Below are 26,381 nucleotides of genomic sequence, written 5' to 3'. Positions count from 1 at the left end.
TCGTAGTGATTTTATTAAAATTTTAGTAGTATTTTCAGTAATAGTTTACTATTGGTTTTGGTAGAGGTTTCACAAAAGTTTGGTATCACTTTTGCTGAAAGTTCTATAAGGGCGCCTTCGGCGCAACTGTGTCCTAGGGGTAGTCATGTGGACTAATGGTGTAGTAGGTAGTAGTGGTGGAGGAAGTGCTGGTGCTGGGAGTGGTAGTCCCGGTGAGAAGAACAGGTGTCCCAAGAAATACAATGAAAAAGAGAACGAGCAGTGTAAAAAAGATGAACTCAAGAAAGAAGGAAAGGTTTGCTACGGCGGGTACCACCTGGAAGTGTCCAAGTTTGGTAAGCACCCTAGCAGTACTACTCCCTAACACCATGTGTAGGCCCCCTCCATGGGATGTACGCCAATGGGCTCTTTGGCTTTGACATGGAGGGCTCTGCCGCCCAGTGCCTGGACCAACTGAGGGTATATGTATACCACTGCTTCTACCAGCTCTATTTCCTGAGGAAGCAGTGTAGTACGGGAGTGGTAGAGAAGACAGTGCTGGGCTGGCAGAGTTGTAGGTATGGTAAGGGTGTGAGTGGAACCGGTACTGAGAAGTGGATATGTGAGGCACCAGGTAGGTATTGATGTGTATATTTGCGCGCCATATGATATAAGAGGGTGTAAGCAGTATATTAAGTGGCGCGCAACCGTGTCATATGGATTCATGGTGTAGTAGGTGCGGGAATTGGAGATGAACATACCAAACAGTGTGGACTACCGAGTGCTGCTGGTAGTAAAGACTCACCACTGATGTCGTTCCTGTGTGATACATTAGGACCAATGAGGTGCCAAAAAACAGTAGGAAAGAGCCCCGACAGTGAGACAAATACATATCCCGAAATTGATGCTCATATGAACAAGACAGTAGATTCTAAAGGGATAGAACAACCGGCACACATGCAATACCCTCAGTTATGCTCTGTTCCCATGGGCTGGCAGTCTGAAATTAAAACCAGTGGTGATAACCACTTCAAAGGTACGTCCCAGTACCTCTACTCTATGGCACCCCTAAGGCACTGTATATATACCCTAGGGGCACCCCCTGGGCGCCACAGTAACCAATAGTGACTCATGGTATGCACAGATTTGAACAATGGCACGCACAAGACAGAGCAACTTACAGGAGGTACGTCCCACCCTAGTTCTATAAGGGCGCCCTGGTAGTCACATGGATACATCCTGTAGCAGGCACTGCCACTCACTATCCTGCCCACTGCACTGGGAATACACTGTCGTTACTCCTGGAGTACTACTGTGACCCCGAAAAGTGCCATGGCACCCTAGTGGTACTACTGAGACTACTGGCATGTATTACTCCCACAGTGCCACGGACTCTGGGTGACCTCTTTGGGTTCTATTACTATATAGTGAACATGGCGGATCAATCAAAGGGCTTCGTTGAGGGTGTATCTGGTAAATATGACCGCGGAGCTGGTGCCTATGTTGTTATTAAGGCCATCACTGCTAGTGTGAAAGATTCTATCATGGGACTGGGTTATGAGCATTCACTCAAGCATTCACTGAGTAATTGGGGTGGTAATGGTAGGTAATACTATTACATATAGTATGGGCGCGCCCGTGGAGATAATACCACTGACAGTGACTCATGGTGGTGTAGGTGGTAGTAGTACTGGAGGATGCAAAGGCGACACCCTTAAGTGCCTAACAGAGTGTGATAGAGGTAATGGTGCCAAATACCTCTCTCCCCTTAGTGGCCAGCAGTATGGCCAGTTGAGTCCCTTGATGGCCGGGACCTACCTGTCATGGTTGGTCTATTTGATAGAGAATTTCGAGGGGGGATTACGAAGCCTAGAAAGCGCGTTTAAGGGGATTAGTTGTAAGGAATCAGAGTGCCGTACGGGTGGTAAGTTCTAGTGCTATATACGGGCGCGCCTATGGAGAAGGGGCGCCTTCGGCGCACAGTGTCATATGGATTCATGGTGTAGTAGGTCCGGGAGGAGCTGGTGCTGGATGTGGAGAGTCGTGTAAAGCAGGAACACATGGAAATAGAGACACATGCTGCTGCACCTCTGTCGTATCATGTACCGGGGTACTACCGGTGTTGTACAAGTATGGCTTTGGGTATGGTAATGTAACGGAGTTGCACACTAATGGAGGTAAGTTGTAGTATAGTAGTATGGATAGTGTAGAGACAGTGTAGTAGTATAGTTGGTGAAAGTTTCACAAAAGTTTAGTACAAGTTTTGGTAAAAGTTATATAAGGGCGCCATGGGCGCAACAGTGCCCTAGGGGTATTAAATGGTGTAGCAGGTCCGAAGAAATGCGATGCATTCCTAACGACGCTGAATGGCGTTAAAGATAGCTCCCAGTTCAACAAGCTCGTTAAAGAAATCAACCAGCTCATCTACACCACCAGGCTCCCCTGGATCTTTGTTCTGACCTTAGCCTGGCTAGTAGCGGTGCTGTACCTTGCATTTGGTGCCCTATGGCCACTGGACTGGACACATATGAGGTCGCATTGTAGGGGATGGTTCAGGAAGGGTAGTCTGAGTCCATGGGAGATACTGATGGTGGGCAAGAAGAAGGGAAGGGGGATACTAGAGTTTTTTGGTGGGAAGTAATTGACAGGGGTATTCAAATAGTACTCAGTAGTAATACACGTTACCTTAGTAGGACGACACATGGTTAATGAATGGTTGTTTTAGTATTGTACGGTATATGTGTATGTAGTAGTTGACAGTGTAATGTTACATCGCGAGGTGATGAACTCATTGTTACTAACGTACGATTACTAATATAAAACAGATCCAACATTTCACATGTCGACAATAAAGTAAAATTACACATAGAAGGTATCATTAGATTACATAGAATCCTACAGGTTTTGTGCAGATATCACATAATTGTACTGGATGGTTTATATATCTCTTATGTACGGATGATAATGAATTAAGTTTGGATCTTGTCAGACGTAGTTATTGGCATACACATCATATATGAACATTGTTATACATGAACTTAAATGATTAAAATTTACAAAACAATGCACACATATTAATGTATTATAGTAACTTTAAATAATAATGACGTTTCATGGTTCTGAATATACGACAGGAACGCATAATTGAATATGATAAATATACCCAATAATTAGAATGTTGAGTTGCTGAAATTCTATTCAATATTGTAGATAAGGATGGGTACTGGGGATTTAGAAGCCGAATATTCACAATTCGTTCTCTCTGAACATCAATGTGTACCTCAAGGGGAATCCTCCATGTTTTCTACAACCTCTAGTAACATCACCAGTAAATATTACGACACAATAAAAGAAACTGTATGTATGATTAGTGTCATATTTATCTGTTGATGAAATGTGTAATAATCTTTAGGAAAGACGGCGCATCATCGGGACTCTGATACGTCTTTTAATTAGCCGCGCTCCCTTTCCAACGCGATATGATGATATAAAATGGATCATTAAGGATAATGTGCACGAAAATGTAAAGCCAGTAATGTACAATTGTTTAATTGGTAGGTAGTCTCATGATACAGTATGACAATTTTCGAAGAGGACATTAAACATGTTTTGAGCAAATCATTTGGTCTTCTACTTTATGATATAAGAACCGGGGGAGGTAGATTCAATGCACTATGTGACAGTCTTATGGTCAGGTAAACGTGAATTCTTTCTAAAGCAGTCCTTGGCATTTCACAGACATGATCTTTTGATCAATGATGAAGGTAAAGCGAGAAAACATGAATGAATAGAATGTAGATGATCATGAGATTCGCGGTTTTTTGTTGTTGCTAGTGCCATGCTTAAAGACATGCCCTGCTGGACTTACATTAGGTAATCACGGCATTAATGGGAACAGCTAATACCACAGACCGCATTTGTGATATATTTAAAAAAATCGGTAAAGGTCACTTGGCACCTCGAAGTCCAGGTGAACAAGACGATCTTAAGGCGGCGCTCCGTACAACGCGAAGAAGAAGGGAGGTCAAACGTCGCATATCAGGTGGATAAGGAGTTGCATTATCTAACAGTATACAGAATTTAGTAGCCTTTTGGACTATCTTGTCTATGCCAAGGATTTGGGATACCTGAACATTTTTATAGATGCCAATAAGGTAGGCAAAATTTTTTGGCTGACTGTTCTAATGTATAGTACAGGGTGGCAACCTTGATGCTATATATATTCAAGCAGGGCAAAGATTGAACATTGAATGTAAGCGTATGCATTTTGTTACAAAACGTATACAGTTGAACAACAATCGTACATGAACCAACTTAACACCCTTGTAATGGACGGGCCTCTAAAACGAAGTTTAGGCATATTTTTTGAAACATGATAAGCGCAAGACAATGTCGTTTTCTGAAATACCACGCATCTTTCAAAGAAATATGTTTCAAAACATGGTTGGAATACCTACAGTGACACTTCCATTGATCCATAATCATACTAAACGTTACTTGCCTAGTATTATATCACAATATATTTTATATGTCGTCCACCACTGATAAAACGCACATTAAAATACTATAGAGCATGTAGGTAGTATCAGGTTATGCTTATGCAACCGATTATTCTTCTTTATCCTCTTTGAATCGGAATTCCGAAAGTTCCTTCCACAACTTTTCCCTCTCCTCACCAATCTGAAAAGCTTTAGTATTAGACGGTTGTTAAAAACGCAATTGGTGGCTTGTATAGCATAAACAATAAGATTCTAAAACATACTTACCAAGCTACCTTCTAGTTTTGCCGATATTGATAAATTCCTACCCATATCAAACAGTTCAGATACTTCCTTATTATCAGCCAGGGGAAATCCTAGTCTATCTGATATATTGATGGGTGGTCCTCTGTCTAGAAGTGATCGCTGCTCTTTTGCACATGTAGTTGTCCGAATTGAAACGATGTATCTCTCATACTATAGATTCTTTAACAATGTGAAAAAGCTTACTTGTGTCTTAAGTAGATGCTTTATGCATTCAATACAAAAGGTAGATAATGCCCAAAAATCATCACCATCATTCACTTTGTATGCTACTCCATTTTCGCGAGTAAGTTCCTCAAAGCAAACTAGACAAGTAGATCCATCTGTTATTATGAGATGTGCAGGTTTCGATGCAACAGGTTGATCCATAATTATACATTGTTGAAACACACCCTCAAGTGCAGGTGGTCATATTGTGTAATTGAAAAAATATATTACAAAACAAGCAATTTGCCTAATTTAAATATTGTATATAATAACATTTGCATGAAACTTGGAAAAATCCTCACTTTGTGTAAAGAAGATAGCACCTAGATTTAGACAGGTGGTCACAACTAAGCAAAACTGCAAGCGACACATCAAAGATTCCATGTACACACATGACACCTAAAAGCTTATCAAGATGTATACTATTGATTTATTTTTACACATGCTTGAATTCTATGTTGGCATTCAGCTTTAGACACTACACGGTAAAGACTAATGTTGTAAATCGCAATGCCCTAGGACAAACAAGGCACGATGCTTCAGACAATTCCATGGATAAAGACGCTTACAGGATAGGTTTGGGTTACGACATTCACCGATTAGTTGGCACTGGTAAAGGTGGCAAGCCTTTCAAGCTTGGTGGCGTATTGGTGGACGATTCCAAGATTTTTGTTGTTGGCCATAGCGATGGTGATACTTTGCTACACGCCTTGGCAGATGCTTTATTAGGTGCCACTGGTTGTGGTGATATAGGTGACTATTTTTCCGAGCTAGATTCAATAAACAAAGATATGGACTCTCGCATAATATTGGAATCTGCAATCAAGGAAGCATCATTACGTGGTTACAGACCAACGAACATTGATATAAACATAATACTAGAGCGTGTGCGATTAGGAAGAAGATTAAAAGATGCCATAAAAAAGGCACTGTATGATATGCTGGGCTCCGACGTTATGATTAATGTAAAGGCGAAGACTAACGAAGGACTTGATGCTATAGGCAGAGGTGAAGCCGTTTCGTGCCAAGTAATAGCCCATCTAAAACGTATATAATTTTCGCAGGATCACATAACCATATTATCGTAAAATCGAATCAAATCAGTTCATACCAATGGGATATTATGGCAGAAAATGTATCACTCAGAAGCGAGTGTAAACTGCTGTCTGATAAAATAGCTTAACAGTATAATAAATCAACTGCCATTAGTAGGATACAATTAATACATTTCGATGTGGAAATTGACATTTACTGTGTATCTTTAGGCCACCATTATGAGCCATTTTGTGAAAAATACATGATTCATCAATGCTTTTATTAGGTGGTACACGGTAATTCTATTGTAATGGATGATCTAGGCCAAGTGTTTGCTGCCTGACCCTATAATTCCAATGTAGGTGTTCCCTTAAAGCTCTTATCCACTCCTCGCCTGCCTGAGTGTTATTTGGCAAAACTAAGGGGAATGCAACCTTCGAAGAATACACACGTACGTAACACCCCTGTTTCAGGGTACAATGGTAGTTTCCATCAACGGAAAGTCTAGCGTATCCTCTGTTGTCTGCAGGTACTAAAATATCCAGCACTGCGTCATATGGCAATACTACCGGTCTATATGAAATTGAATGTGGACAAATTACGGTAAACAACATTGATGACACTGATGGATGAACAATCGGCCCACCAGCGGACATTGAATATGCAGTTGATCCACTAGGAGTGCTAATTAATGCTCCATCACCTGTTACAGTGGTAAAATACGTCCCATTATAGTAAACATCCAATGTAGAGATGCAAGGGGACAAACCTCTGTCAATTACACACTCATTGAGTGCATTTCTACGGGCGATTAGGACGCCCGTATCACTGTAAATTTCAACATGTAGCATCCTTCTCCTGGAGACTCTGAGACCCGCTGTACATATATTACTAAGGGTTTCTTTTAATTCATCCATGTTGAATTTTACCATATATCCCATTGATCCCATGGAGAGTCCTATTACTGGTGGTATAGCATTAGTGAACATCTTGATTACTTTTAATATTGTCCCATCTCCTCCAATGACGATAATTAGATCAACATCATCAGTGTTAATTTCACCATATGCCACCGATACATCTGCATCATTATCTTTATCAGTTAACATGGTTGGTTTTGTATACATATTGTGGATTTCTCCCCAAAGTTTTTCTGCTTCCGCTTCTATGGAAGGTAATAAGCGATCGTGTATGACAACTATACAGTCATACGTTTCTTTGATATGTTTTACTACTTCTTCACGCGCCTTTTGAATTGCATCACCTTGTTTCGATGAGCATATCATTACCTTACGAGGATAGCGTGAGTAGACAACGTTAACATCTTGCTCTTTAGATGAATATATTAAATCTTCAGCAAAGCAGAGCTTCTGTATTATATCTGGTGGATCTGCTACATATCTATGAGCATTTTCAACGGAAGACTCCATGCTTACGCTGCGTGGAGCCTATCGCTGGCATTCCAAAGTGTCAGGAGTTCGAAGATTGAGCACTTTAATGATAACCTTCAATCCATGCTGACTTATTGAACATAAAATAAAATACGATTGATTGGGGTTTCCATGGAGAGGTTTCAAATAGTGTGTGCTTGATTCCCACTGCCAGGATGACTAGGGATGTGGAGAGTGTATGTATATCTTACACACTTTCAGCTAACTCAAGAAAATCAATCTATATCATATGAAATTCGCATAAAGATTGTTAAAAAGGGAAACGGAAGTCAAAAATACTTTCTACGTGACCGAACGAGACAACGTCGTGTGTTACCTCATTAGTTTGCGGGGAGCTATACACCACTATTTCGGCTACACCTTAAACGGTACTTGAAGTTACAATGAAAGACACCGACCTACTTTACACTGGAAACTGTAACATTTTACACATTACAGTATAACTTGCACATTTGTGATTGCATTCAATAGGAGGATATTCAAATGTGTTAAGTTGTGATACAGATAAGAGCTTAAGAACTTAGCAAGAAACTTTGTTTTGTGGGCCCATTAATATCGCCATAGGATTGTATCTATAGGATTTTATAATACACATTTGCGTTGCTGATGTTAATTTCTCAATGGTTCATCATACAAACTTTATGGTATCACATTGATGATACATAGATTAAAAAGTCGTTCACGTATCCTGTAAATATGGCTACAAGTGAATTATTTGCAGGATATGACCCAGCAGGAGATGATAGCGATGATTCATTTATAGCACCTTCACAAGATGGTTCCGAGGTTTATGATGCACCTATTAATGCTGACGCAGATGATGGAGAGTCGGATCTAGAGTTTCTTTTTGGCCAGGAGAAACCAGACGACTCTAAAAAGACAAAGAAAAAATCCCGGTCAAAATGGGAAAAAGAGTTAGACCGTCGGCTTCGTGAGGCCAGCTCCCATTATGGTGACGTTGACAATATAGAGCTGGACATAAAACAGCGAATTGACCAGCTGTATGAGTACTCGGAACGCAGACAGAGTGTAGAATCTGAGATACTTGCGCTATTTAGCGGATTACTAACACGTGAGCAGTTCACTGTTGAGACAGCTCCAACTCAGGAAAATGTTTCCAGTGCTATGCCCATGGATAATACACTTCATTCATCATCGGAGGTAGACCGGGCAATGGATAAAGTGATGAAAAAGCTCATTCGCCAGACGTTCCGTGGTCGCAATCCTGAGGGTAGATTTGGTCCTTTAGGAGCCTCGGAAGAAACTAGACCTTCTGGCACTCAAACTAAGGTGAATACCATTATCAATATAAGCAATGAAGCTCTGGCTAATATGCAGGATTTGAATACGCTTTTGCATCGTGAGCGCGAGGGTGATTATGTGGAGTTGGACGGTGTACCGTTGTATAAGCATACTCGTTACGGTACGCTATATATAATAGAAAGCGGGCTGATGGTAACGCACATTTTGCCACTTTGTTCAAAGCTGATGCAGGAATCGTCTACAATGGAAAACAACATCAACCCTATTATACAGGAAGTTATCTATTTATTATATCAGTTATCCCAACCACCCAGTGAAGCTTGGTACAATTATTGGAGGGAAGCACAGCCACATTACCGTGCTTTAGCGGTATCACAGCAATACGATCATGATGCTGTGATATCAACTGAGTTAAAACGCCGGTCAGGCATTATCGGCCAATATATACATGGGCTTGTATCGCTACGCACTGCTATGTTATCTAGTGACCTATGGACTCTAGTTGGCGAGTTTCGTGTGAATCTAGAGAACTTCAAGATTTCAGGGTATAGGACCGCCGAACAAAACCAGCATGTTGCAATGCTGAAACATCGACAGAATGCACTAGCCAACGAGCGTGATGCTCTGATAGCTGAAGGTGAGGATAGTGATGACAATTCAGAGGAAAACGCTGTGGGAGGTAGGTTACGGAGAGAACACAGCGCAAACGAAACGCGTAAAAGGCGTATACAGGAATTGCGCACTCAACTTTATGAAGTCAATGAGGAACTGGCCAAAGAGCGTCAGGCGCATATGGAAGCTGAGCAACAAACACGGCTGCACTGTAAGACGATACGTTTGCTTATATCAAACATTCTAGCCGTTCCTGGTGATGGATTGTCACTTTTAAGCTTGTTGCAAGAAAGTGGATTAATGTCTGTATTGCGTGAAGAGGTTATTGCGTGCTTTAAACAGTGTCATCGTGCGTTCACAGTATCTGATTCAGGGGATATCATCCCGCATCCTGCATATATAAATGAGGGCCAGCGTGAAACAATTTGGGACCATTTGCGCTTGGTACACTCTATTCTGGTATCTATTGACATTGGCCGGTTTTTATCTATGTCATATGCCGGCGTATATACTGAACAAATGCAGATGAACGACCTCCTCTTAAGATCTGCTGAGGGGCAAACATCTCGAAAGGTGGACAACGATGCTTTGGTGGATCTTATACGGTTGAACCCCAAATTAGCGCGTTTGAGGTTGAAGAACCCGAGCAAAGTTCCAGGGTTTATTATTAACGAGCGTTTTGGCGGTACCCGAAGTCAACAAAGCTATGGGCATTTATTTTGTTTCCCAGCTTTAATTCACCTTGATACACCTTTTGATATATCACAGGGAGACGTATCTAAGGGTCAGAATACCTACCATCCAACTTTACCTTTATCGGCGTCGGTTCTATTGTCCCTCCAAGGGGAGCTACATAAGATCATAGGGATTGATAGTGATTTTGAGTACTGCCATTGGCCCGATTTGGATAGCGACAATTCTATATACTACGAACTAGGCGTTGTATTATCGTTATGCTTCGCTGATCTCATGCGTGAAGCAGAGGATCGTTACTTCCAGTCAACGGACTATCAGTTGCTACTTGATCTTCATTCATGGGTGGTAACATACTATCGCTGCTTGTATTCATATATAAGTGAGAAATCGAAGATGGAAGGTAAACAGGCACCACCTGAGTCGTACCTTCTCCTGGTTCTCCGTAGATATGTTGGAGGCGATTCACTATGTGCAAAAATTTCATGCGAGTATTTATGGAAATTGATTCGCAAGCATTCTTTGTCCAAAAGCACACACTTTGGGGCTACTAGTGCTTTGCGTGCTTTGTATGCTACCCTTGTTCTTATTGACATGTTTCAGGATGTTGGTGACAATTTGGCTATAATGCGCATTTGTCAAGATACATTGTCTATGTACTTGTCTGGAGATATAAGGTCTGCCATATTTTGGATTTTGCGCAATTTTAAATTACTAGCTCATCCGGGTAATTTATTTTGGTTTGCAATATCCAATCTCCATATGTTTCGCAAGGTTATGCGACATATCGGTTCAGTTACCTTCACTGTAGACAAGGTCACTTCGGAATCGATGGCATATGGCGGCGACTCAGACGTAACTGATGATGAAGCACCTCGTACGAAGACTATTATCGTGACTTATGAATCTATATTTAGTTCGCGCAACCGCAATACAACCAACGATGACATTCTCTTCAACGGAAGGGTAATATACAACTGCGTTGCAATGCTGGCAAATTTCAGGACAAATTCAGCTTATTTGAACGATATGCTAGTATCTCATATTGAGATTCTCCCGATTCCACTATTATATGATGTAAAGTATTTATATGTTTTCAGTGATATTGCTATGGATTCAAATGTCTGGAGAAATGCACGGTTGCGATGGGTTGGTGACTTGTGCGTACATTTGATGGAGTCATTTTTTGATTCATGGCTTGGACGTGGCAATAGATTTTTGCCAGGTGAGATATTTTTCAACAAAAGTTCATCTTCTATACGGGGTCCATTCCGACCAACTGCACCCGATAACATTGTACCCATATCAAGGGGTTACATCCACTCTGATTTGTTAAATGAGTTCATTCGCCGTCCTGGAGCCACTGTATTTGAGGTGTCCAAGGACATCCATGACATCAAAATCGGGGCCACGTGGGATCCATCGGATGACCCTATATTGATCAAATATTACAAGCAATTTCATTATCTTGACGACCCTGTGGAATTCATATCGGAACTTTTGGGTTGTCGTACTTTTGAAGTGAACCGTCGTCTTCGTGAACTGAAGCTTATTGGCGTTGATTCTCCTTCCACAGGCACAAATGAGAAACTGCGCCAGATTTTGGAACGATTGGTATCAAAATTTAATGAGGAAGCCATTAAGGTTATTTCTGAACTCCAAGAAAACATCAATGAAGCGATTGAAATGCAGCGTCTTGGCGGCCTCGACTCTGTATGTCAGGTAATGGAACCATTTTCTGCGTCTAGTCATATGCTAGATTCATCTGAATTCAAGGATTTAATAAACATACTCGGGTTGTCTCATGATTGGGTACTTCCCAAAGACATTTCCTCTTTATCTATGCAGCTACCAGTGCTCCTAGATACGGATAGTTACACCGGGGGTTCACACACTCAAACGAAGCAAAGATTTAGCTCTGTTCATGGGCCAAGTGATGGAAAGCCGGATACTAACTTGTCGGAATCTAGGGAAGACGAGGATATCCACCCAGATATCGATATGTATGCACCTTCTGTTGTATCAAGTCGTGATATTGCTCGATTATTACTGCATATACTTGAAGAATTGCACAAGCATAACGAGATAATAGCCATAGGGGATATTATCATAGAAGCACTAGCTCTGGTAGAATCCGCTACAGTCATTGGCACCGCTCAGTCTTTATGCAACAGCCTACCTCAGAATGAGTCTTGTTTGAATAAGTTGCGCGCTTTGTTATTGGTAGCCGGTGTTTATGTCGAGCCTCCAATGCTCCGTTGCACTGCTATGCTTAACCAGGTGATTGCTACTGATAGGCTTCAAGTTGCTCTCAACTTGAGTAGATTACCGTTACACCGGCTACGAGATATAGTAAGACAGGAAATCAGATCTAAAGAGGACTTACGGAGGCTTGGTAGAACAGTTGGCAATTCTGAGGGTGATATCAACGGTTCCTACGACATGAACATGGCTGGATACAACGACCCTATGGAGGAGTATCTGGATATAGGCACTTCGCCCAATTTCAAGTTGCCGAATAGATATACACGTAAACGACGGGGCAGGGGTGGCATGGTCCTTTCAGACACTACGCATGGGCGTAAGTTCCTAAACAAAGGTTATGGTATTGATGACGAGCAGGATATTTTAGACTCGGCCTCCACCACTATCGAACAGCACGGCGCGGAACTTCAGTTAGTAGTAGACGAGGTGTACCGTTGTATTTCGTCTGGTAAATTGCGAATCGATGCTGAGGACTTGATGAGTGTGGCTGAAGATCATAACTGTGAAGTATCTTATACAACTATACGCAACATTTGCAAATCCATTGGCGCTATTGAGGAGCGTGAAAAGGACAAACTCTGGCTGGTATGGGCTCCAGAGGCTGCTGAATCTGCCATTGCAGCGTGCATTGAGACTTTTACGATGATCCCTAATGTTCACGGTCGTTTTGGCGGTCCGTCCCCCAATGCTTTTGGTGTTCTTTCTGAACGGGATCACTTATCAGTGGACAATACACCTCTCCGCCGTCTTGACGTGGACACGAGTTTGGTTTCTTCTATCTATGAGGAATCACTGACACTTGCTCGTGAAGGCCGTTTACGAAACAAATTGAAGACTCGTGGCGACTTACAACGTCTACTGGGTTAATTCCAGTAAAATTTAAATACAGAAACTATTGATTATTAATACGTACGGCTACTGCAACACTTTATACAGTGTATCTTACAATATTGAACAAAAAGTGAATCATTCCTGTTTTTTCTGTTTTAGGAACTCTGAAAATAGGTTCCTCGGTTTGAAGTTCACCCAGAATGAGTGTTTGGTTGGTGACGAGGGTAAATCCTCTAGATTAATTGTATTGTACACAGGAACCATCCTCGGTGCAATCCACAGCAACAGTGGTGGTGTAAAAACTAGTGCGATCATAAGCATCCAAAGCAGAATAGTCACGAATGGCCATCCATTTGGGATGAAAGTTGAGTTTTTAGTTAGTCGTCCGGGTGCTATGAGTTCTTCCAGGATATCGGCAATTGTGTTACTCATCATACAGGGTATAAACCATTTGATACATATCGACCAGAAGAGACGCATTGGCAGGCCCGCAGCATTTGATATTGGACTAACACGGCAAAACTCGCGGCGTAATTGTTCCACATTCCCACAGAACAACCACCACAGCACATCTTTATAGCTCTTTGAGTGTTCCTCATCCTTTTTATTAACGTGTAGTGCTACAAAAGTTGCGATAATGATGCCTAGGACCCGTGCCGACCACCATACTAATGCGGGTAGCGACTCATCACAGGTCTCACAGATAAAAGCTATGCAGTTGAATGCCCAGAAAATACTGTTGAAAGTGTATACTGTAGCCTTTCCTAGGACTTCCTTTTGTTTGTCACATCCATGCAGCCATCCTACAACTATAGAGGTGATGAATACGGTGAAAGACCTTCCAAGGTCACCAACAGCGGTTTCTAGAAACCATACTACGTCCTTTCCCACACGTGTTGAGAAACTCAATGAAAGTAGCAGTAGTACGAATATCACCATGAGTCGTATCCAATTTACATTCATGAGGTTGATACCCATGAACGGCAAATCCTTTAGGTTAGCAACTGCCACTTCAATTTGGATAGCCAATGTGGAGCACAATAGAACAACGCAGCAGCCGAACTGCAGCATACCCAATGTTCGCTCTATGTTATGAGTAATTTGGAAGCCGAGGGGTAGTAGTATATAACTGCAGTCTTGCTCCAACATCCACATGAGATCCTTAGGTTGAACATTCAGAACTTTCGCGTGGTGACCAATGAGTCCACAAGCTGCTCCAAATACGAGCATGGTAACATACCCTGAGAAGATGCCTACTCCCACGGTTTCCTTTGACACATCATATCCGATACGTGACTTGGTTGACAACGTGGAGTAAATTCCGCTGCCAACGATAAATTCATACATACATGATCTTAATGTATGGGACCATATTCTGCTGCTTTGGTAGAGGTTGGACCAATGCCAACTTTTGACGCTGCTCCAGAGGAAATCCTTACCACCGTCAAGTGACAGGGTGAGAAACGCCTACATACAATTAATAACACAAAATCGACCTTACCTGGACGTGGGTCACAAAGAACGCAACCATGATGACCAACGAGGCGGTGAATGTAAAATTACCCATTCCTGCTAGTTGGAACAACGTAACAATGGCATATATAGCGAACATAGCCCAGAGCATGGATGGCTCTATGCTGGCTCCTCCCACATCCTTCAATGGGTAGAATTTACTTTGGTATGCCACATAAGCCTTACCTATTGTATTAGGTATACAGTTATTTCCATTGAACCAGCATATTGGCGCCATCTTTTCACAAACTTCTCTAGACATGGCACCCACACAAGTTGATTGCTCCTCTGGAGTAAGTTTCCATGGCAGGACCTGTTTGAACAGATCGGCGATATATAGCATATATTCTGCTGCCGATCTGGCACATGCGATACAACCGGATGTTAGGCAGATGATAACGATAACGGTGCCCAAGCCGCTGCTTCCACGTCTTAGTTTATCATACATAGCACTTTGGCCACACCGGAAAAGCTGCCCTAGCATCAGTTCTAGGGATATCATTGGCTGTACCACTAGTATATATGCGAAGAAATATGGTACTAGGAATGCCATTCCTGACCATGCAGTGTTAAGCTTGAACATGGTTTCCACATGTCCCACGCTAATAGCCATTGTGGTACACAACACAAAGAGCGCTGCTTCATTTCTCCAGTATCCAATTTCTGTTTGTTGCTTTATCCATGGTATTAGTCCCATATCTATCTCTTTGAGGCAGGATGGGTGTTCAAATATATCCGATAATTTGGCGACATCTGTAGGGGAAGCTCCTTGTGAAACTAATTCCTCCACGACACCGCGTTTGTTTGCAGTCATTGTTCTCATGCGTTGTGATGGATTATTCACGTCAATGCGCGTTGTCCCTCCATCGTGGTTTCCGGGAATACTTGGTTCTTCTGTATCACCAAGTTCCACGGGATCATAATGGACATAGTCTGCGAAGTTTGCTTCTCGACAATCTTCACGCTGTAATGCCAGATTAGCATCTCGTTGTATAATGGCACGTTCTAGGTTTCTGTCCAATTGGACAAGTATATTTCCCTTGAGGTGATTTAGTGAATTATATCCATTAGCGTTTGTGAATTGGAGAGCTTGATCGAGCATGGATGCTCGTGCCACTATTTGTGTCATATTACTTTTACTGTTCAACTCTAATATCCCCAATGATGACTGTTTCGAATCTACATTAACATTTGGCAGTAGTTTCATTTCTGCTGCGAAGGGTCTTGCGAATCTTACCTCATGTGTTACGTTTGACATCTTCCTGAATTCGTCCACTAAGGTCGACCTAGTGCTTGATTTCTGTCCTCTGTTCGATGACGGTTCGATAACATCCCGGGCTAATGGGATGAGGCTTGATCTCGACGCCGAATTAGAGCCGGATATTTGGCTAGCTGAATCTATCCTATTGGATTTATCCATTGTGGGTGTATATCCGCATAGCAACTGTTCTGACTCATTGATTGGAGGTATCCTCCACTGTGTTAGACTTAGACAGGAGCATTACACATTGCAATTCCTATCTACACCGGTGCTTTGTATATTTTATACACATTATTAGACGATACTGGTAATCAATATTCGGATGCCTGGACCGCCAGGCAAGATGTGTGGGCCTTATTTGGTGGTTTTATTATACACATGTGGTGGGTTATTCGTCATCCCAATACAATTGTAAAGCGTTGCGTACCTTTAGAACAAAGTATAATGTTTCATTACGTGTTAATTATCTACGCTTAGTCTGTACTGTGTTTGGGATTACCAGGAGTTACTCTAAATCTATGATAGTAGAAACGTGCTTTAAGGTTAACTCTGCGCCACCATTGACTTATTAACGGGTAGAATTCCACTGTATTTAGCTATGGATTTATCTACCCTTCCCTGCGCGAATCACGCTGTCTTATAGTAAAGTATTTCGCACATTCTTTAGTTCAAATATACCTTACACATGTACTATACATTAGAGACCAAATAGCCATACCAAACTGAGGTATACAGTCATGGATTATACCTAGAGTATAGATAACACAGAACAGGTATTATATCTGCACATTTTTACTTTGTTGCCGATCTCTTTCTCTTAGCCTTAACCCCATCTGGTACCTCAATCGTCGAAAGGTTCGTGTGTACGTTGCCATAAGGTACATTTATTATTTATATGCTTCAGCAGGGCTAAAGATGCTCTAAGTATTGAAGCTATAAGGAAGGTGTATCTTTGGGTGTCGATTGTTGAAGGGGCATCACTATTGTGTTCTTCGATTGCCTGTTTTTCATTACTGCGATATTCACAATGAAGTTGCAAGTTCCCAACTTTCTTATGGATTCCAGCAATCCTGCTGGTTACACAGTGAGGACTGTGACTGATTTTATTAATGACAGTACTCGTCTTGTTCGCAAGTGCACGAAGCCAGACAAAAAGGAGTACGGCCGTATTTTGCGTGCGTGTTCTGTTGGATTTTTCATCATGGGATTCATCGGTTACATGGTGAAACTTATGTTTATCCCTGTGAACAACATCCTGGTTGGGATGCCTCAGTAAGGGTACTTGTAACCTCTATCGGACACTTTACTCTTAATAAGCTGTTATATATCATATGTTAGGACCTTGGTCTAGAGTATAATGTTTTTATGTGCATTTGAAATGTTTAATTAGGCTAAACTTTACTGTATGATTCAGGTAGTTTAGTAACTCTCAACTAAAAATACACACCATATGACGCAATACCACAACAATGGGCATAATTTCTTTTTATGTGCATCAATAATATATGACTTTCAATGGCCATAACGTCTTATACGTTGTAGATAGATACGTGTTACCCCGTCAGCGGCTTCCGCGCATTGTACCACACATTTCGTAAACCAAGAAGCAAATAACACAATCTTGGATTATATAGAGTGAGATTGTTACTAGTAAATGTTTTTTGCTAATATATGTGCTTTGCATCCTCGGGCGACAGCCACCCCCACGACTTTACTATGGTCTAATATCCGCCTTTTCGTTGATAAACTATTGAAATAATCACGTTAAATATTATTGATACTAAAGTGGCGCTATTAATAATCGGTTGCCATTGCGAGTTAGCCGTTTTTTGATCGCAACTCCGCTTTTTATCCGGACCACCACAGGTTATTCTCCCTTGTACTCCGGAAAAGGCTTTGTATATATTAGAACCTGTATTGTTTCTATCATTAAAAATGTCTAAGCGCACTAAAAAGGTATGTTTATCGTTTTTGTTATGTTATTTGGTGTAGGTCGGCGTCACCGGTAAATACGGTGTTCGTTACGGAGCATCCCTTAGGAAGCAGGCCAGGAAGATTTTGTTGCTTCAGCACACTCACTACAACTGCCCATTCTGTGGCAAGGTAGGTCAATAGGATCTGTTGTTTTATGTATTTTAGGACTCAACTCGCTGGAAGGCTGTTGGCATTTGGGAGTGCAAGCGTTGCAAGAAGCGTGTTGCTGGTGGTGCCTGGTCGATGAGCACTTCTACTGGTTCGACTATCAAGTCCACCATTGATCGTCTTTACAAGCAGAATGTGGAGGCTCAGTAACTGTTTTTACGATGCCGTTAATGTACTGCATTAGTTTCTGTTTCGTATTACATGTTATTTGTATGCACTGTTTTTTTATTGGTATATATTCACACTTTCCTAACGAAGTCTTCCCTATTGCTGTGTACTACTATAGCTATTCCACAGGATTAAGTTACCGGTCTATTGTGTCAATATGCTATACTTAGGACTTAGTGTATAAACAATTGCCATTTTACTTATTGTGGCGAGATTACGTCCCGTTTTATTTCTAACTCCACGCGCATCTGATGCACAGATTCCATAACAATGTAGCTATGAAATCTATATAAGCAAGATATGATAACACATATGAAACCTGGGTACAACAATTCTACTAGTGTTGGATATACCACCGATATACATCCAAAGTGGGCAAGGTACATCCACCGTTACATTTGATAAACACTGTACCATACGTCGCACACATTGTTGATATAAAGTGCGGGAAAGACCGTAGACCACGTAAAAGTTAATGATCTATAACCATTGTGTACCAATAGTTGATCTGTGTTACATAAAGTCCGTATAAATATGGCAATGAGTGTAACAGTAATACAGGGGTTAAGACAATGGCTATTAGTACCTTGCGTTAGTGTCATATAGACATCCTTCTAGCAAACCTTTGGGTTCCTATGGTTCAGTAGTAACTAGTAGAGATTGTTACTCATAGTAGACACCGTGTTTAACCGTTATATACCCAGTTATCGTGTTATGGGGTCTGCGCGATATTGATCCCGTTCTTATACCTCGATTCCCTTGATCCAAAGGCCGGGGACTATTCTCTAAGTTCTTTCATTAGGTGTTTTTGGAATATCTATTTCATTTGGGCTCGAAGATGGCGAAGGGTAAGACTCCCGTCCCAGCGGAGGACTTGGTAGATTACGAGGAGCAGGAGGCAGGCCAGGTAACTTCTCACAATGTCATTAAGTCCGGTGCTTCATCTAAGGTTGGCCGTGAAGATGGTACTATGGGTCGTGGTAGTTACGTCGCTATCCACGCTAGTGGATTTCGTGACTTTTTCCTGAAGCCGGAGATTTTACGTGCTATAGGTGACGCTGGTTTTGAGCATCCTTCTGAGGTGCAACACGAGACAATTCCTCATGCCATTACTGGTGTTGACATTTTATGTCAGGCTAAGTCTGGTATGGGTAAGACAGCTGTATTTGTATTGTCTGTTCTTCAGCAGCTTGACGTGCAGGAGGACGGTACTCTTGCCGGTGGTGTTAAGCGTGATGCTGGTGGTGAGGCTGTTGCTCCTTCTGCTGACCGTGTTGCTTGTTTAGGCATAAGTCACACTCGTGAGCTTGCTTATCAGATTAAGAACGAGTTTGACCGTTTTTCAAAGTACATGAACGGTGTTCGTTGTGAGGTGGTTTATGGCGGTGTTCCTATATCTCGTGACATTGAGATGTTGAAGGACCCTGAGAAGTGTCCTCACATTCTCGTTGGCACTCCTGGTCGTTTATTAGCTCTTATTAAGGGTAAGCACCTTAATATGGATGGCATTCGTCATTTTGTCCTTGATGAATGTGACAAGTGTCTTGAGAAGCTTGACATGCGTGCTGATGTACAATCTATATTTATGTCAACTCCTAAGAAGAAGCAGGTGATGTTTTTCTCTGCCACTATGAACAATGACGTCCGTGACGTTTGCAAGCGTTTCGTACGATCTCCTGTTGAGGTATTTGTTGACGACGAGTCTAAGCTTACTTTACATGGTCTCCTTCAGTATTACGTCAAGCTTTCTGAGAGCGACAAGAATCGCAAGCTTAATGATCTTCTTGACAACCTTGAGTTTAACCAGGTGATTATTTTCGTGAAATCAGTGTCTCGGGCTCAAACTCTGGACAACTTACTTAATGAGTGCAACTTTCCTTCGATTGCTATTCATGCTGGTCTTGACCAGGATGAGCGTATTGCTCGTTACACTCAGTTCAAGAACTTTGACAAGCGTATAATGGTTTCGACTGATTTATTCGGTCGTGGCATTGATGTAGAGCGCGTCAACATTGTGATAAACTACGACATGCCTGATTCTACTGACTCTTATCTTCATCGTGTGGGTCGTGCTGGTCGTTTTGGTACCAAGGGTTTGGCCATCACCTTCGTTGCTACGGAGGCTGATTCCACTGCTTTAGCAGATGTGCAAAAGAGGTTCGAGGTGGACATCCCAGAGATGCCGGAGTCAATTGACACTTCCCTCTATTGTAAGTTTTGGGTTAGCATTTTAAACTTTGTTGCAGTGAATCAATAAAAACTGGATTATCAATAAATTGCTAATATTAAAATGGCTCTTGTGCGTTGAGACTACTAAGGCCCCTTATATACTCTGCGGGTATTGTGGCGCGTTATGTGAATTCATCTTTTACTTTGCGATATTATCGTCTATTTATTCAGTCTAGTACTACGATTGGCAAAAGTTCACTGCTACGAGGTTGCCTACACTGAGGAGTGAGATAAGTCCTGGCACGCTTTGCCTCAGCAAGGTGGGCCACAACATTGAAATTGTGAAGGCGGTTGCTCCTGCGAGTGCTCTGGATGTTCCCATGATTCCAACTACTTGGGTGAACTCCTGGGTTCAGTGTGTGTCACTTACTTCTGTCTTACCTCTTGTTTGGCGAGTTGGTTTGCAGTGATTGGCACCACGCAGAAAATGGCTGAGTTTGCGAAGTACATTGCAGCTAGCCTGTAACTCTATGTTGCGGTCTATTGCGTGACTCACCATGCGACGTATAGAGCAAAGCTGGATTTGTAGAACTGTGTCAGTGTGACTGTCATTGCGAGTAGCATTAGTGAAAAGGCTATCCACGTTTGGCGCCATCCGTGAGATTCCAACACCAGGCCCCAAATTACGCGTCCTACTAGGCTTACGCATCTTACGAATAGTTCTGTTGCGACTATAGACTTTGCTTGGACCTTGTACTCCAGTACAGCGGTGCTTCTCCAGCAGGAGTGGATATATATTACGGCTTGCCATGTGAAAAAGGACAGCAGCCATGTACACAGCTTATCGCACCAGTCGTATTGTTTAACGTCCTGGTTCCCTTTGTTCCTTTCTGTATATAGCCTTTGTGGGTATTACCTTTTATCGGTCTTACCTTTGATTGCAAATGGCACATATTCTGAGGTTTTCTGATTTCCGTTGTCGAATTCGTTAGGTTCCATTTCGGGGAATGCCCATCTTATTCCTATGATCTACTGGATTTCAAAAAGCAGTTCTATCATCATACCGTTATGAGGAGGTAAACGATTCCGATTGACATTATTATTTTCTTGGTGCGATACAATTCTTCTGTGTTGTTGTAGTACCAATTATTTGGTGCGATTTGTCTTTGTTGTGTCGGTGTGGTCTTTTCTTTGTGTAGCCACCATGGGCTGAGGTATGCCAGTTGCAGTGGTCCTACTATAGTAAGTACAGTGCCCGCAATGGCGTACATCATGCTGCAGCTGAACGCTTTTGAGTTTGGGTTATGTTTGATCACGGATTCCGCTGGCAGCCACATAACCAGTCCTGAGCACAGTCCAGCGCCCACGCCGTACAGCAGTAGGAACACTGTATAGTTATGTAGCCACGCGGATGCTCCCATAATACACATACTTATGCCTAGGCAAGCGCAGCGCGTTAGCATTCTTTTATCTATACTTTGTGTCACATGTGATGTAAGCAGTCCTGCCATTGCCTGGAATGCCGTGGCCACTAGGTAGACTGCCGCTATTCCTTTGTACCCAACTCGTTCATCATTGCCTATAACTCCCATGTAAGATGCGATATGCAGTCCCATTCCTGCGAATTGCGCTGGGTATCCTGGGAAGGGTTAACAATATTTGTTTGCGACATACCGATTACCAAATACAGCATTGCTGCGCCAATTACTGTTTTAGTGCCTCTTCTAGAAGTTCGTTCTTTTTCGTCACATAGGTTTCCTAGTGTCAAATGCTGCTCATAGAGTGGTCTATATGTGTTTGTATGCATTGCAACACTTGCTCTGTAACAGTGAGCTCGGAATTCTGCTTCGCAATGTCCTTCCGTTGCGATATCCTTTGTATTTCCTTGTGCCATAAGGCTTAAGGCGTTGTTATGCTTAATCATTGCATAGAATCATTATGTTTTTATCCTATGAATGGAATCTTATCTAGCACCCCAGCGAAACAGGTCCTTTTTATCTCTGAAAAATCATGCACATTATCTTTTATTTCTTTATAATGTACTATTTCCATTATATATCTAACATGTTGTAATATTGTGTATGATTCTATATGTTTTTTGTATGGTTACACACTGGGTGTATCTCCCCGCGATTAGACAATTGTTAGGTTAGTCCTTGCTTGTAGAATTCACAATGGCTAAAGTGGGTCACACTCGAAGTGTTTACCGTTATGTTGGTAAGGATGCAGTATTTTTGCGTTTCAGCATAACGGTATTTGTGTTGGCTATATCGTCATGTGTGTTCCATTCTAGGAAGATTTTTGAGATTTTATCGATTTTTACTGAGCCTATGTCAGATTCTAGTGTTAAAGGTCAGGATGTTGGTCTTCGTATAGATTTTGGGCACATTGGCAATCGTCTTAAAAGTCAGACCAAGGGTGAAACATTCCTCATGGTTCTTTTAGCATTAGTTCTTATGTTATTGATTGCTATGTTACTATGTCTATGGAGCATAAAGACCCGTTTATTCTTTTTCTACGATCGTTGTATGTTTATAGAGGGTTCTGATGAGTTTAGTATCTATGTTAGACGTGTTGCAACTCATGTTTATGTTACTGAGCCTTCATCTGTGGATTCCCTAGATGAGCACAAGACACATGATGCTGTTTTAATACCTCTTAAGAAATCTCGTCTATATACATACTATCGTTATGGTCATCGTAAGTACATTTTGGATGATGCCAGTGGTTCCTTTCGTGCTGTGGAGCATATTGATTCAGTTAATCGAAACGTCTTAGCCTCATGGAGAGGTTTAAGTGCTAAGGACTCTGGGAGCAACACTTCACTGGGCATGGAACGTTCGCTTACTGTTTGTGGTGAGACTTACGGTGACAATGATTACGAGATTCCTGCTTGTAATTTTTGGTCCATGTTATTTGATGCTTTTCTTAGTCCATTTTTTATTTTCCAATTAGGTTCCTCGTTGATGTGGATACTAGATGACTATTGGTACTATTCTATGTTATCTGTGTTTGCTATTGTAGTCATTGAGGTACAGATGGTAAACAAGCGTATTCGTGATTATGACCGTATTAATTCTATGCGTATTCCTCCTAACAACGTAACAGTTTACCGTGATGGCAAGTGGCACAGCATCAGTAGCACTGGCTTATATCCCGGCGATTTGTTTCTATTATCCCATGATCCTGCTAGTTCTGCTACTATTGCTCCTGCGGACTGTTTAATTCTATCTGGTGAGGTTGTTGTGGATGAATCCATTCTAACTGGTGAATCAGTTCCACAATTCAAGTCAGCGTTTGATTTGAATGAAGTGTCAACTCGGCAGTCCGTTGCTACAGATGGCGAGCTTAGGCAATGCACAGTCTTTTCGGGTACATCCATTGTATTATGTCGTACAGAGGGTAAATCCTTTTCTGGATTGGTAACTCCTAAATCCGGTTGCGTTTGTGTGGTTTTAAGGACCGGTTTTGAATCATATCAGGGTAGATTGGTGAATGCCATCATGCATTCTGGTGACCGTGTATCTGCTTCTACTACTGAGGGTTGGTGCTTTTTGGGAATATTGCTTACATTTGCTGTGACATCCTGCATTTTTGTTATTAAGCGCTTGCCAACTGCAACTTTGAAGAAATTGATTCTTACGGTTCTTCATATTATCACCTCTGTTATTCCACCTGAGTTTCCAGTTATCCTCTCAATGGCCGTAACATTAGCCATTTTACAACTACACAAGCGTGGTATATATTGCACTGAGCCATTTCGTGTTCCTTATGCTGGTCAGTTGGACGTTTGTGCTTTTGATAAGACAGGTACTTTGACTGATGACCACATGAAGGTGGCCGGTGTGGTATTGGATGATAGCACAATGCCTGACAAGGGTAATACGGATGAAATACCTATACCCATATCCACCGCTTTGGTCATTGGTGGCTGCCACTCGATAACGCGTGTTGGTGGCAAGACTGTTGGTGACCCTATGGAGAAGGCTGGTTTTGAGCACCTTGGTTGGACTTTATGCAATGACAACAAGACCGTTGAATCACACCAGCCCTGGTTTTTCAATACTAATACTAGTATAGCTCAATCCAAGATCACTATCTTACGTCGTTGGCAATTTACATCTGAGCTTGGTCGCATGTCCACTATTATCAGTGTAAAGGGCAATGCCAGTTACTGGAGCAAGGATATCTTGAATGCCGTTTCAAATGCCGCTAAGAATGCTGGAAATCCCGGGGCAACTGCGTCACCATATGGCAATTCTACTATATCATTTGATAACACCTATGATGGTTGTATCATGTTATTGTGCAAGGGTGCTCCAGAGCGTCTTCGTCCATTGCTTCGTGATGTCCCTAATTACTATGACTCTGTATACCAACGTTTAGCCATTGGTGGTATGCGTGTAATTGCACTTGCCTGCAAGCGTTTGGTCATAAATCCAGAGGACGCAGCATCGGTGTTACGTTCTGAAGTTGAGTGTGATTTGGATTTTGTTGGTTTTCTTGCTCTCGAGGCTCCGATTAAGCCCTCGTCTATAATTTGTATGAGGCAGCTTGAGGGCCACAAGATCGTTATGATCACTGGTGACAACGTTCTTACTGCATGTCACGTTGCTGATACCGTTGAGATCGGTGACCGTCGTATTGATAAGTATCATTCATCAATCGCTGTTAACAGTGACTTTGCAATTCTCGTGGCAGATGGCAAGCGATTTACATGGCGCTTACGTAATGGCGAGCCTATATCCAAGGGTGGCATCGATTTCATCAGTGAGATGCACCAATTGAAGTCCTCCATGCGTTTATGCATTACGGGTCCTACTATTGACGCCTTGATTACATTTGAACGTGAAACTGGTCGTAAGGCACTGGTGCACGTTGTGCTTAATGCTACTGTATTTGCCCGTGTATCCCCGCAGCAGAAGGAGTTTATCATCCGTACGTTTAAGCGCGCTGGTATGAAAACATCTATGTGTGGTGATGGTACTAATGACATGGCTGCCCTTAAGGCATCCCATGTTGGCATATCGCTTCTTAAGAGTGCGTTTACTAAGAATTCTGGCTCCAATGTGGGAAAACTTTCGGATTTGATAAATCGTCATAAGAACGTCCGTCATCGTGCGATGCTTGAGGAGTTGAAGCGTGATTTGGAGGACGAAATACCAGAATTGAAACTTGGTGAGGCTAGCATAGCCTCACCCTTTACCTATCGCAAGAGTGACGTTTACTGCGTACCATTACTGGTTCGCAGTGGCCGTTGCGCGCTTACTAATGTGGTTGTGATGTACAAGATCATTGGTATCAATTCTCTGATAACATCGTTGAGCATGTCTGTATTGGCTGTTGATGGTGTTAATTTCAGTGATGCTCAGACAACAGCCTATTCACTTCTTTACACCGCCATGTTAATGGCATTATCCAGGTCAAAACCATCACAGGTTCACAGTACTAAGCGTCCTGAGGAGTCCATATTTAAACCCAGTAACTTTACCAGTTTCGCTTTACAGTGTTGTTTACACGTGGGTGTGATAATGCGCCTATGGTCTCTTGGTATGATTGGGAGACCTCCTGGGTACGTTGCTGATCTCGATACACCATTTGAGGCCAATTTGGTAAACACACTTGTTTTTTATGGCTGCTTCGTGGTCAACATATCGGGTTTTTTGGCCAATTACCAGGGTTATCCCTATATGGAATCTCTTATGGATAACAAGTTTGTTTACCGTCCATTGGCTGCTGCTACTTTTTTCATTTTATTGCTTGTTTGTGACTTGATCAGTCCACTGGCTAACTTCTTCTCTTTGGTTGAGATACCAGGTCACATGATTCGTCTTCATGTCATTGCTATTTTGCTTTTGGACATGGTAGGTTCATTTTTCATTGAGCATGGTTGTCGCCGACTATTGTCCCCTTAAGTGGATATCACTTTAGAGTCCATGTGACTCGGATATGTTATAATCCTTAGTACTATATATTTATGATGACCCATAC

General features: G+C 42.0%; 12 protein-coding genes across 12 annotated transcripts; 8 read left to right on the top strand and 4 right to left on the bottom strand.

Annotated features, from left to right (window-relative positions):
- The first annotated feature begins 159 nt into the window (after positions 1 to 159).
- Positions 160 to 2,637, top strand: BBOV_IV002830 (variant erythrocyte surface antigen-1 beta subunit). Its single transcript, XM_051767361.1, has 8 exons — positions 160 to 335; positions 377 to 613; positions 716 to 1,015; positions 1,124 to 1,165; positions 1,225 to 1,581; positions 1,658 to 1,903; positions 1,989 to 2,156; positions 2,310 to 2,637. The coding sequence occupies exons 2-8, from the start codon at positions 391 to 393 to the stop codon at positions 2,618 to 2,620; spliced, it is 1,647 nt and encodes a 548-aa protein (XP_051623062.1). The 5' UTR covers positions 160 to 335; positions 377 to 390; the 3' UTR covers positions 2,621 to 2,637.
- Positions 2,638 to 3,180: 543 nt separating this feature from the next.
- BBOV_IV002825 (uncharacterized protein) lies at positions 3,181 to 4,390 on the top strand. The gene is made up of 9 exons (XM_051767419.1): positions 3,181 to 3,336; positions 3,392 to 3,533; positions 3,572 to 3,637; positions 3,675 to 3,743; positions 3,778 to 3,852; positions 3,890 to 4,021; positions 4,057 to 4,133; positions 4,177 to 4,231; positions 4,267 to 4,390. The coding sequence occupies exons 1-9, from the start codon at positions 3,196 to 3,198 to the stop codon at positions 4,353 to 4,355; spliced, it is 846 nt and encodes a 281-aa protein (XP_051623589.1). The 5' UTR covers positions 3,181 to 3,195; the 3' UTR covers positions 4,356 to 4,390.
- Positions 4,391 to 4,568: 178 nt separating this feature from the next.
- Positions 4,569 to 5,223, bottom strand: BBOV_IV002820 (uncharacterized protein). The gene is made up of 3 exons (XM_001609397.2): positions 4,968 to 5,223; positions 4,746 to 4,934; positions 4,569 to 4,659 (listed from the first exon to the last, which is right to left on the bottom strand). The coding sequence occupies exons 1-3, from the start codon at positions 5,148 to 5,150 to the stop codon at positions 4,588 to 4,590; spliced, it is 444 nt and encodes a 147-aa protein (XP_001609447.1). The 5' UTR covers positions 5,151 to 5,223; the 3' UTR covers positions 4,569 to 4,587.
- Positions 5,224 to 5,300: 77 nt separating this feature from the next.
- On the top strand, positions 5,301 to 6,243 carry BBOV_IV002810 (putative 2-C-methyl-D-erythritol 24-cyclodiphosphate synthase). The gene has a single exon (XM_001609396.2). The coding sequence runs from the start codon at positions 5,381 to 5,383 to the stop codon at positions 6,041 to 6,043; it is 663 nt and encodes a 220-aa protein (XP_001609446.2). The 5' UTR covers positions 5,301 to 5,380; the 3' UTR covers positions 6,044 to 6,243.
- A 74-nt stretch (positions 6,244 to 6,317) lies between these two features.
- On the bottom strand, positions 6,318 to 7,766 carry BBOV_IV002800 (ATP-NAD kinase family protein). Its single transcript, XM_001609395.2, has one exon. It carries the CDS (start codon positions 7,451 to 7,453, stop codon positions 6,326 to 6,328), a length of 1,128 nt encoding a protein of 375 aa, XP_001609445.1. The 5' UTR covers positions 7,454 to 7,766; the 3' UTR covers positions 6,318 to 6,325.
- A 356-nt stretch (positions 7,767 to 8,122) lies between these two features.
- On the top strand, positions 8,123 to 13,182 carry BBOV_IV002790 (uncharacterized protein). The gene has a single exon (XM_001609394.2). The coding sequence runs from the start codon at positions 8,171 to 8,173 to the stop codon at positions 13,172 to 13,174; it is 5,004 nt and encodes a 1,667-aa protein (XP_001609444.1). The 5' UTR covers positions 8,123 to 8,170; the 3' UTR covers positions 13,175 to 13,182.
- Positions 13,183 to 13,272: 90 nt separating this feature from the next.
- Positions 13,273 to 16,215, bottom strand: BBOV_IV002780 (uncharacterized protein). The gene is made up of 2 exons (XM_001609393.2): positions 14,640 to 16,215; positions 13,273 to 14,605 (listed from the first exon to the last, which is right to left on the bottom strand). The coding sequence occupies exons 1-2, from the start codon at positions 16,068 to 16,070 to the stop codon at positions 13,274 to 13,276; spliced, it is 2,763 nt and encodes a 920-aa protein (XP_001609443.1). The 5' UTR covers positions 16,071 to 16,215; the 3' UTR covers position 13,273.
- A 586-nt stretch (positions 16,216 to 16,801) lies between these two features.
- BBOV_IV002770 (putative protein translocase SEC61 complex gamma subunit) lies at positions 16,802 to 17,242 on the top strand. Its single transcript, XM_001609392.1, has one exon. It carries the CDS (start codon positions 16,939 to 16,941, stop codon positions 17,185 to 17,187), a length of 249 nt encoding a protein of 82 aa, XP_001609442.1. The 5' UTR covers positions 16,802 to 16,938; the 3' UTR covers positions 17,188 to 17,242.
- A 432-nt stretch (positions 17,243 to 17,674) lies between these two features.
- On the top strand, positions 17,675 to 18,214 carry BBOV_IV002760 (Ribosomal L37ae superfamily protein). Its single transcript, XM_001609391.2, has 3 exons — positions 17,675 to 17,867; positions 17,904 to 18,014; positions 18,051 to 18,214. Exons 1-3 carry the CDS (start codon positions 17,847 to 17,849, stop codon positions 18,201 to 18,203), a joined length of 285 nt encoding a protein of 94 aa, XP_001609441.1. The 5' UTR covers positions 17,675 to 17,846; the 3' UTR covers positions 18,204 to 18,214.
- A 771-nt stretch (positions 18,215 to 18,985) lies between these two features.
- Positions 18,986 to 20,496, top strand: BBOV_IV002750 (eIF-4A-like DEAD family RNA helicase family protein). The gene is made up of 2 exons (XM_051767412.1): positions 18,986 to 20,431; positions 20,468 to 20,496. Exons 1-2 carry the CDS (start codon positions 19,060 to 19,062, stop codon positions 20,476 to 20,478), a joined length of 1,383 nt encoding a protein of 460 aa, XP_051623061.1. The 5' UTR covers positions 18,986 to 19,059; the 3' UTR covers positions 20,479 to 20,496.
- Positions 20,497 to 20,608: 112 nt separating this feature from the next.
- Positions 20,609 to 22,318, bottom strand: BBOV_IV002740 (Major Facilitator Superfamily protein). Its single transcript, XM_051767761.1, has 6 exons — positions 22,065 to 22,318; positions 21,455 to 22,029; positions 21,323 to 21,419; positions 20,947 to 21,280; positions 20,832 to 20,910; positions 20,609 to 20,796 (listed from the first exon to the last, which is right to left on the bottom strand). The coding sequence occupies exons 1-6, from the start codon at positions 22,312 to 22,314 to the stop codon at positions 20,629 to 20,631; spliced, it is 1,503 nt and encodes a 500-aa protein (XP_051623060.1). The 5' UTR covers positions 22,315 to 22,318; the 3' UTR covers positions 20,609 to 20,628.
- Positions 22,319 to 22,465: 147 nt separating this feature from the next.
- BBOV_IV002730 (E1-E2 ATPase family protein) lies at positions 22,466 to 26,365 on the top strand. Its single transcript, XM_001609388.2, has one exon. It carries the CDS (start codon positions 22,565 to 22,567, stop codon positions 26,303 to 26,305), a length of 3,741 nt encoding a protein of 1,246 aa, XP_001609438.1. The 5' UTR covers positions 22,466 to 22,564; the 3' UTR covers positions 26,306 to 26,365.
- The last annotated feature ends 16 nt before the right edge of the window (positions 26,366 to 26,381 follow it).

Source organism: Babesia bovis (genome assembly GCF_000165395.2).
Source record: "Babesia bovis T2Bo chromosome 4 map unlocalized Chr4_2, whole genome shotgun sequence".
In the NCBI taxonomy this organism is placed as follows: domain Eukaryota; phylum Apicomplexa; class Aconoidasida; order Piroplasmida; family Babesiidae; genus Babesia; species Babesia bovis.
This window is presented reverse-complemented; position numbering and strand designations above follow the sequence as displayed.